The 10,773-nt window shown below is 41.4% G+C and overlaps 1 protein-coding gene across 1 annotated transcript; it reads left to right on the top strand.

Annotated features, from left to right (window-relative positions):
• Window positions 1–6,769: 6,769 nt before the first annotated feature.
• On the top strand, window positions 6,770–10,342 carry LOC115789645 (plancitoxin-1-like). Its single transcript, XM_030743148.1, has 7 exons — window positions 6,770–6,878; window positions 7,386–7,489; window positions 8,053–8,263; window positions 8,697–8,778; window positions 8,979–9,143; window positions 9,241–9,426; window positions 9,694–10,342. Exons 2-7 carry the CDS (start codon window positions 7,398–7,400, stop codon window positions 10,125–10,127), a joined length of 1,170 nt encoding a protein of 389 aa, XP_030599008.1. The 5' UTR covers window positions 6,770–6,878; window positions 7,386–7,397; the 3' UTR covers window positions 10,128–10,342.
• The last annotated feature ends 431 nt before the right edge of the window (window positions 10,343–10,773 follow it).

Genomic DNA, 10,773 nt, shown 5'->3' on the forward strand with positions numbered 1-10,773 from the left:
AGAGCATCCAGAAAAAATCTCAGCACACAGGGAGCAGCTGCAGAGCTTTGATGTTAGTGTCTGTGTAGATTCTCAGTTATCCAGGTCATAGTAGTCTCTGGAGCTTGAAAAAAGGTGACTGGACTTCTTTTTGTTTCTTGAAGACGTTTCACCTCTCATCCGAAAGGCTTCTTCAGTTCTCAACCAAAAGGTGGAGAGACCCAGGTATTTAAACCCCTGTGGGCGTAGTCCCCTGGAGGTGGTTATGACCCTCTATTGATCATGTGCTTGAACACATGTGCCCAGGTGTGAAGGGGGCGTGGGTCATATTTAATCAGTGGTTTCAGTTGAAACCAATTTAGGACTCCGCTCCATTGTTTCCTGTGGCCTATTGAGGTCACTGGAACAAAGGTGTGAATGGGGGTTGAGACGTCTGGGAAGGGAGCTCAGGACAGCACTGTAAGCGGGGGAAAGTTGGTGACGTAATCCACCTCCTCTGTTCAATGATGGTTGTTCACAGTGGACATAGATGGCTTCTTTCACTCCTCTTTCAAACCATCTGTTTTCCCTGTCCAAAATGTGAACATTGGCATCCTCAAAAGAGTGCCCTTTGACCTTCAGATGCAGATGTACTGCTGAATCTTGTCCTGTCGAAGTGGCTCTTCTATGTTGTGCCATTCGTTTGTGAAGAGGCTGTTTGGTTTCACCAATGTAGAGGTCCGAGCACTCTTCACTGCACTGAACAGCATACACTACATCGCTGATCTTGTGTTTGGCGGGTTTGTCCTTGGGATGAACCAGTTTTTGTCTTAGGGTGTGACTTGGTTTGAAGTATACTGAGATGTCATGCTTGGAGAAAATTCTTCTGAGTTTCTCTGACAAGCCTGACACATATGGGATGACAATGTTGTTCCTCTTGTCCTTCCCATTCTCTGTAGTTTGTGTTTGGCCTTCATTCCTGTGCATCTTAGCTGATTTGATGAAGGCCCAGTTGGGGTAACCGCATGTTTTGAGGGCTTTCTCAATGTGTGTGTGTTCCTTATGCTTCCCTTCTGCCTTAGAGGGAACACTTTCCGCACGGTGTTGTAGGGTCCTGATCACCCCAAGTTTGTGTTCCAGAGGGTGGTGGGAGTCAAAGAGGAGATACTGGTCTGTGTGTGTGGGCTTCCGGTAAACTTCAATGTTGAGGCTTCCATCTTCCTCGATAAGCACCGCACAGTCCAGGAATGGTAACTTGTTATCTCTGGTGTCCTCCCTGGTAAAACGTATGTATTTATCCACTGAGTTAATGTGACGAGTGAAGGCTTCTACTTCTTGGGTTTTGATTTTGACCCAGGTGTCATCTACATATCTGTACCAGTGGCTAGGTGCCTTCCCTTTGAAAGAACCAAGAGCTTTACTTTCCACTTCCTCCATGTAAAGGTTGGCTACAATGGGAGACACTGGGGAGCCCATGGCACATCCATGTTTCTGTCTGTAGAATCCATCATTGTATTTAAAATATGTTGTGGTGAGGCAGAGATCTAAAAGTGCACAAATCTGATCTGGGGTGAAGCTGGTTCTGTTCAGTAAGGAATCGTCTTCCTGTAGTCGTCTTCTGACGGTCTCCACTGCCTCAGTTGTAGGTATGCAAGTGAAAAGTGAAACCACATCAAAGGACACCATGGTTTCATCTGGATCCAGTACAAGATTCTGGACCTTGTTAGTAAAATCTGTAGAGTTTTCAATGTGGTGGGGTGTGATGCCAACGAGCGGTGATAAGATGGTGGCGAGGTGTTTGGAAATGTTGTAGGTGACCGAGTTTATACTGCTGATAATGGGTCGAAGTGGGACTCCTTCTTTGTGGATCTTTGGGAGTCCATAAATGCATGGAGTGGCTTCTCCAGGGTACAGGCGGTAGTAAGTGGGGCGGTCAATGGCTTTTTCCTTTTCAAGTTGTTGCAGGCAGCAAACAACTTTTTTCTTGTAGTTGCTTGTGGGATCACGTCTCAAGACCTCATAAGTATTGTTGTCACTGAGGAGTGTAGTAATTTTGTTGTGGTAATCCGATGAATTCAGCACAACCGTGCACCTCCCCTTGTCGGCTGGCAGTATGGTGATGTTTTGATCCTTGCTTAGGGCTGTGATGGCCTTCTTCTCCTGAATGGTGAGGTTGGATGGAGGAAGTCTTGCACTGGAGAGAGTGGCTGAAACTTTCATCCTGATCTGTTCTGCTTCAGGATGAGAAAGTTTGTTATTTCTTATAGCGGTTTCTGTTGCTGTGATGAGGTCTACTATAGGAAGCTGTTGTGGGGCTATAGCAAAGTTGAGTCCTTTGGCTAGCACATTTTCTTCTGGTTTGGTGAGGACCCTGTCTGATAGGTTCTTCACCCACTTTCCTTGGTTTCCATTGCTTATCGTGTCGTCCTGTTTGTTAACAGATGAATGGTATGCCTTGGTTTGCAGAGTTTGAAATTTACGTAGTTGTCTTTCCTTGCCTTTGATGTGTTGTGCGAGCTGGGCTTTGTCCACAAATGTAGAAACTTTCCCCCGCTTACAGTGCTGTCCTGAGTGCTGTCCTGAGTGCTGTCCTGAGCTCCCTTCCCAGACGTCTCAACCCCCATTCACACCTTTGTTCCAGTGACCTCAATAGGCCACAGGAAACAATGGAGCGGAGTCCTAAATTGGTTTCAACTGAAACCACTGATTAAATATGACCCACGCCCCCTTCACACCTGGGCACATGTGTTCAAGCACATGATCAATAGAGGGTCATAACCACCTCCAGGGGACTACGCCCACAGGGGTTTAAATACCTGGGTCTCTCCACCATTTGGTTGAGAACTGAAGAAGCCTTTCGGATGAGAGGTGAAACGTCTTCAAGAAACAAAAAGAAGTCCAGTCGCCTTTTTTCAAGCTCCAGAGACTTTGATGTTAGTGGTTTTCAGGCCCTCAGACCTGGTTCTGTGGTCAGGAACATTTCTGAAAACCATCACAGCTCATGGCTGCAGCCATCGCTGGTGTATGTTCTTTACACCATGTAAAGAACAGACAGAGAAAAAAGATCCAGAAACACTGCTGTCATCTCTGAGCCAGAGCTCATTTAAGATGGACTGAGGCTGAGTGGGAACCTGTCCTGTGGTCAGGACCTTGGTTTGAGTGAGATCATGTTCTTGTATTCCAGCAGCATGAGAGCTGCAAAACTGACCAGCCACTGAAAACATCTGACAGGAAAACAAAGATAACACAATGGAGCAGCTGAAGTCCTTCATCCATGGGACGGGATGGGACACATGTAGCTATCAGCTTGAGAGCTCACAGGAGTTGATGCAGCACCGTGGGAAACATGCTGGTTGGTTTGTTGCACATCTCAGGATTTAGGGTTATGGTAACAGTAAGAGGCATAACAGGCAGCTGCACCTCCTCCTGAAATCGCCCATACGATCAGTAAGTTCTAGGAATCAACATTTGGGCCTTTTTTGCATGCTTGGTTTAAATGTACATAAAAGAAGTTTTTCCCAGCACATTTCAGCTTAGTGAAAGAGTCTAACAGTGTGTTTTTGTGTGGAAGAACGCTGCAGCTCAGAGACTTTACACTCTTGTACTTTACATAAACAAAAAGTCTGTATGGACCGAAGCCAGTTCAACTCTTCACTGAAACTTCCATGGAAGCAACACGGCAGCAGAGTAAAACATACCTGAGGAGTCGCCGAGCAGGTTTTACACGTGTGACAGATCACATCCCTCCTGTGATTGGCAGCGCTGGCTGCAGCAGGTATAGTGCTGCATTCCTGTTGGCTGATTGTCAAACGGGTGCAGGTAGAGGAAACACTGAGCGTTGACACAAAGAGACCCCGCTCTGTTTCTGATGCTAAAACTCTCTCAGACTGGCTGCTAGGAACACAGTTTGCTATGACAACTATACATAAAACCCAGTATGCAGATGGACATGTTAGGTTGCTTTATAATTGGTTATGGATACATTTCAGCAAAATTTATGTACATTAAGCAGTCGCACACAAACAAGAGCAAAGTTAAAAGTCAAAAATGACCAGGAATTACCAGCTTAAGAGACTAAATGTTTCTGTGGAATCAACATGAATAGATGTTATCAGGTAAAGAGAAAGACACAGATTAGTTTGTAGATAGACAGCCACAAAATAATTATTCATCTCAATTTCAGTTTCAACATATTACTTTGCACAATTTAAAAATACATGCAAAACATTACAAAAAAACCCAAAACAAATAAGAAACAGTGCAGGAAGAGGCGGAAAAGCCACTTGACTTATTTTAAAGCTTCATTTAATTAATAATAAAAAGCTAAAACTTTCATAACATAAAATTCACACAATAAATTATATGACTGCAGAAAAGTGATGGCAAACTGAAAAATGACAAAAAGGATATGAATGTTAATAAAAACATATCAATATAAAAACAAAAAATAGAGTGCAGGTGTGTGTTTACATGCATCAGCAGCTGTGCAACAGAAATGACACACATAACATTTTATAGAGGAACATCTTTTTAACAGAAGGGAAAAAAATAGAAAATGCACATCTCTAAGTGAGGAATTTGGAAAAATAAAGATTTTAAGTTTGCTGAGTTTAGTGCAGAATAAATGCTTTGAGTATGGCTTTTGAAAATTATGAAATTATATTGTTCATATTCAGAATAGCTTATTTAATCTCAGCAAGGGTTGTATTACTTTCAAAGAATATAAACAAACATTAGACAAATCATTAATATAGATAAGGAATGATAAGCATCCAGGGATGGAACCTTGTGGAACTCCACAGAACAAGCTGACTTTGCTGAAACAGCAGCTCGAAACACAAAAAAATGACTTGTTGGAGAGACTGTACTGTAACTTTTTATTCATTTGCACATAGTATCACAAAAACATGCAGCTTGTGCAGCTTTTCAAATAAAATATGATCATTAATTGTATCAAAGCTGTAGAAACATCTGTGGAAATGTTGCACATATACTCATCATTTTCACATGGTTACTGTTAGTCAGGTGAAGCAGAGCCATGTAAAAGCTAATTCATGCATTTATTACTTCTAGGCTGGACTATTGTAATTCATTATTATCAGGCTGTCCTAAAAGCTTCCTGAAAAGCCTTCAGCTGATCCAAAATGCTGCAGCTAGAGTACTGACAGGGACTAGAAAGAGAGAGCAGATTTCTCCCATATTGGCTTCTCTTCATTGGCTCCCTGTTAAATCTAGAATAGAATTTAAAATCCTTCTCCTCACATACAAGGTCTTGAATAATCAGGCCCCATCTTATCTCAAAGACCTCATAGTACCATATCACCCCAACAGAGCACTTCGCTCTCAGACTGCTGGCTTACTTGTGGTTCCTAGGATATTTAAGAGTAGAATGGGAGGCAGAGCCTTCAGCTTTCAGGCGCCTCTTCTGTGGAACCAGCTCCCAGCTTGGATTCAGGAGACAGACACCCTCTCTATTTTTAAGATTAGGCTTAAAACTTTCCTTTATGATAAAGCTTATAGTTAGGGCTGGATCAGGTGACCCTGAACCATCCCTTAGTTATGCTGCTATAGGCCTAGGCTGCTGGGGGGTTCACATAATGCACTGTTTCTTCTCATTCACCTTATTTACTTTGTTTATACTCCACTCTGCATTTAATCATTAATTGATATTAATCTCTGGCTCTCTTCCACAGCATGTCTTTCTCTCCCCTCAGCAGATGACTGCCCCTCCCTGAGCCTGGTTCTGCTGGAGGTTTCTTCCTGTTAAAAGGGAGTTTTTCCTTCCCACTGTCACCAAATGCTGCTCATAGGGGGTCGTTTTGACTGTTGGGTTTTCTCTGTATTATTGTAGGGTCTTTACCCACAATACAAAGCGCCTTGAGGCGACTGTTTGTTGTGATTTGGCGCTATATAAATAAAATTGAATTGAATTGAATTGAATTAAGCGATTTAAAAAAAACAGAAACTGGTGTTCATAAAGAACAGAATTATAATTTCAATGAAAAAGAACCCTTTTGTAAATAACTTTTTCTAATATTTTTGAAAACTATGACAAAATATAAATGTGTTATTAAAACACTGTGGATCATCTGCTTTAAATGGAAGAAAAACACTGGTGAGTCGTCAGGCCTGTTTTCAAAGGCAAAGTGAAAACGAGCACTCCTTACCTTTTATCCCTCATCTGTGTAAGCAATGAGAAAATGAAAGCAGTGGGTGTGAAGCAAAGAATATTTTACATATTTCAGAAATCCATCCAATTCCTGAGAACTTCAGACACCTGACTTATGCACAGAGCATCTCCTCTGTGATTAAATAAGAGTTTGCTTAGAAAAGAGACTCTGATAGGTGGTTGGATTATAACAAAGAATGAGGTTAAATACATGCAGGAGTTATGTAAAAGGAAACAGTAACCACTTCAAACAGATCAGGGATCTGGTTATGTGTTAAATGATAATTATTTACCATTAGCCTCATGAGTCCTTTAGGCAGAATAGGATGGCACAAATACTTTAAATTTTTACCAACTCATTTACAGGCAGTGGCTGCAGGGTATCATGGAGGTGAGAGTAAGGTCATAAACTGCACGAATGCATTAAAATTACAGCTGGAGCTGATGGGAGTTTGGATGAACTAAAATTCTGACCTCCTTTGGCAGGACATGAAGCCCCCTTTAATTTGCACCCAGCCTCTGTACTGTGCATGTAGAGAGATAACAAACAAATAAAGCTGCACGTTAGTTCAGTTTGTTTGTGAGGGACAAAGTTCAGATGTTAACTGCACAAGGTTATATGACGATTATTGTCCAGGATGCCAGGATTTAAGTGAGGGGGGGAAGAGATAAATGTGGAAAGAGAGGTGGACAGAGCTGAGGAGAAGATCACACTCTGTCTGAAAGACTGAGACAACTGAAGCTGAGGAAGGTAGGCTGCTTCACTGCTCCTGATGTGTGGACAGGGAGGGAAAGGTCCAGGTACTGAGAAGTTTGAGTTTAGTCCAGGACTGATTCCAGTACAGTTTTATTGGATGAATCCTTCAGTTAATCATTCATGTACCCCAATATTTGCAGTCTGTAGAGTAGAACTTGCTCATATTTGACACAGGGCTTAGGAGGACTGGGATTCTCCAGTCTGCATGCCTAAATATCCTTGCACACGATGCTAAACTCCAGATTGTCCTGATGCATCCTTCAGAGTGTGACTGTCCATTATTAGAAAGGATTTAATTTATAATGTATGAATGTGTGCGAGAATGGCAGTTAGTAATGCACATTTGTTTCCAATTCTGAATAAATTCACATTAATGATGCTTCAAAGGATGATGACAATCCTGTAAAATCCTTTTTAAATGACACTTTTCTGATTTGTGATGAGTTATTGTAAGTATGAAATGTCTGAAAGGTGCAGGCTGATGTGCTGTGGGTGTTCCAGGTGTGTTTCAGGATGTGGAGGCTCGTGCTGACTCTCACTCTGTGTTGCTGGAGCTCTGAGGCCACAGTGACCTGCAGAGATAACAACAATGGGGAAGTGGACTGGTGAAGAAACACTTAATTAGATTCATTTGGTCTCACTCTCAACTCATCACATACTGAGTGTTGGTAAAATCCAAATGTATTCACACTGTAATGCTGTAGGTACCCTTTGAGCCTCATTTTTCAATGTGCAGGACAGCCCACTGAAGATCAATAGCAGTGTTTCATCATCTGAAACAGATATGAGTGTTTAATATCAGTCTGGGCATTTTAACTTACCCATTTTTTAACTAGACAGTGACAGCAAAGGTAAAGTCAAAAATTAAAAAGTAAAATGAAGAGCAATAAGTCCTGAACAGGAGTGTGGTTATTCTGGTTAAAGGTTAAATCCCTGTGGCAGCTATGGTCCCAGCTGGTTCCCAGTGAGGACCCTTTTAGGTTTTTGTTGTTTCTCATTTTGGAAAATGATGCTAAGAGTGTTCCCTGGGAATCCAAGAATGGGTTTTAAACCAAATGTCAGTGTGTAATGAGGTGAGAGTGCGTTGGATGAGCTGCTCTATTAAACAGGTTAACAGTTACCCCTTGGAGTTTGTTTCTTTTAACATTTTGTTTCTGTTTGTCATCAGGTACATCTTATATAAGGCACCTGGTGAGGAGATCCCAGATCCTCAAAATCCTCGAATTAAAACATATAAAAAGGAGATGAAGTACCTTTACGTTGATTCAAGTCACAGCGTGCCCATGGTACCCGGCACAACCAACTATAAGAACCTCATTGAGCCTTCCGGTGCCTTGGCCAACACATTGAGGCCAATCTTGAAGTCAGTTAGAGACATGGTGAGAGTCTTTGGTCTGGTAAACACATGAAACACATAACCGGTAAGATGAAACACTAAACTTTGAATGCTGTGATGTCATTGGTGAGCTTTCTGCACATTTTACCTCTATGGAGACATGGCGGTATTAGAGTCTTCACACACAGTGACTATATAATACTCCAAAGTATAATAGAACCAACTAACAGCAGCTTTTTTTAGTCAATTCAATTCAAGATTATTTATATAGTGCCAAATCACAGCAAACAGTCGCCTCAAGGTGCAATATCCACTGACAATACTGATTAAAACAAAATTTTAAAGTGTCAGACTTAATATATAAAATTATGGAAATCCTTGATGCTATTTATATTTATACCACAATGACAGGGTGGTGCATACTGTACCTACATGAAGCAAAATTAAAAAAAATTTTTTTTTTTGCATTTTTGCAGCCACAAAACTTTGGTTTCATCAGCTACAGTGATCAGCCTCCAGGATGTAGTGCACACACTGACAAGTTTGGCCACAGCAAAGGTAGAGACGGTATCTTTTTACACACGGTTGCACTTTCATCATATGAACAAAATACTGGAAACAAAATCTGCTGACTGATGATTGAGATTGAGATTGTTATTAGATTGAGTCATTCATGAGTGAAAGGAGTAAAGTGCCTTGATAAAAAGTATCCATTTTACCATTTAATGACCAGTTGTGTAACTGTTTGCTGTCTGCAGGGGTTCTGATGTTGGAACACAACAGCTTTGGGGTCTGGCTCTTACACAGCACACCACAGTTTCCCTTCAGGAGAGACCAAAACAATTTCTGGCCTGAGAGTGGATTTAAAAATGCTCAGATATTCATCTGTGTGACTTTCCACTACAATCAGTTCCATCACATTGGTAATAAGCTCAGTTCAAACTCTGTACATGTCACAATTTAAACCCCAGAGGTTGATCTGAATCTCACAGAAAGTGAGTCTCATTCATTCGTTTCCAGGCACACATCTGCAGCACATCGGAGCTTTTCCATTCGACCATGATATTCCAGAAGACTTTCATCGAGAGCTCAAAGACGCAACAAAATGGGTACAAACTGCCCCAGTCACAACCTTCCAAATGCTGACATCAAGAGGACGTCAGAACTTCTACAGCATTTCTAAACAACAGGATTCACACTTAACAGGTGAGATCTTTGTATGCGTAAAGGTGCCAGGTTAAAGGCCAACCCATTAACATTCACCCAATCACCAGTAACCTGTTATAGGGTTAGTGTGTTTTCTCTATCTATCCATTGATTCTCTTCAGCTTATCTAATTCAGGCTTAGGTTTTTTTTTGTGGGCCTGAACAAGTTTCAGGTTGCAGTGCAGCAGCAGACTGATCTTTTGTACAGTAATAGTCAGAATCAGTAAGAGCTGGAAAGGAGATAAAGGCTTTGTGTCCTTCTTGCAGTTGGAGACCTGTACTTCACCATTGCCCAGGAAACCGACAGTGATGTTGCTGTGCAGACCTGGGGCTGCCAGGCTGGAGGGGTATCTTCCTACTGTCTAGACCCCAAACATAAAGTGTACAGAGTTAAAAATATAAATACAAATACTCCAGTGGGTAGTTGGATGCCTTCAAAGGACCATTCAAAGTGGTGTGTGACCAAAAACCAAGGAAAACACTGGACCTGTATAGGTGATGTAAACAGGGCTGAAACCCAGTATCAGAGACGAGGTGGGGCGCTTTGCATTAACAACGAAAGACTAAGAAATATGTTTCTGGGTTTTGCTGGGGTGACTGAGGACTGTCCACCTACTACACGTCATGGATTTCACATCATGGACATCGACCCTGACTGTGGGCCAAGCCCTGAGTACAACACTGACACCCTCATGGGCTGAATACAGCTCAACGTCACGGTGGATTTTATCTGTCCTACTTTTTAATAAAACACAGAAGGAAAATAAATAAGTGATAAGTGCTGGTTAATCCTCACAACGTGCCTGTTGCTGAGAAGTGTCACATTATGATAAACAAAAAAGTAGTTACTGTTCTCCATAATCACCCATTTTATTATGTGAGAACGAGGTTCTTTGTGATGGATAAAATAAATTAATCTGACACATGGTTTGTGGTTATGTTCATTATGGTTTCTCTTTCTCTCCGTTATTACCTCTCCCATCGATAGGTAGAGGCAGGTTGTGTTTGATAATTTGTAAAATTATGAACCGATTTTGATGAAAATTCCTGGAGTTGTTGGAAGTGATAAAAGGAACAACAGATTAAATTTTGGTGGTGATGTGGACCACAATCTGGATCCAGGATTTTGTAAAAGGATTGTTTACCATTGTGAGATAGGGATAATATTCACATATTTGCATCCAACCTTATGAGAATAAGTCAGAATCCTCTAAAATGAATTAGGGTGTAACATGACCAACATATACTGTAGCAAAGTTTGTTTATAATTGAAGGAGGATTTTGGATCCAATGAACAAGAATGCTGAAAATTTTAGGGTACAAAAATAATTCACTCCTGTAGAGTAA

Source organism: Archocentrus centrarchus, chromosome 12 (genome assembly GCF_007364275.1).
Source record: "Archocentrus centrarchus isolate MPI-CPG fArcCen1 chromosome 12, fArcCen1, whole genome shotgun sequence".
NCBI classification, from domain to species: domain Eukaryota; kingdom Metazoa; phylum Chordata; class Actinopteri; order Cichliformes; family Cichlidae; genus Archocentrus; species Archocentrus centrarchus.

Bases quoted from the DNA above. Each gene is read 5' to 3' on its own strand.
- LOC115789645 (XM_030743148.1), top strand. From the start codon at position 7,398: ATGTGGAGGCTCGTGCTGACTCTCACTCTGTGTTGCTGGAGCTCTGAG. The intron at 7,490-8,052 runs GTGAAGAAACAC...GTTTGTCATCAG, and splicing joins AACAATGGGGAAGTGGACTG to GTACATCTTATATAAGGCAC. The intron at 8,264-8,696 runs GTGAGAGTCTTT...GCATTTTTGCAG, and splicing joins TGAAGTCAGTTAGAGACATG to CCACAAAACTTTGGTTTCAT.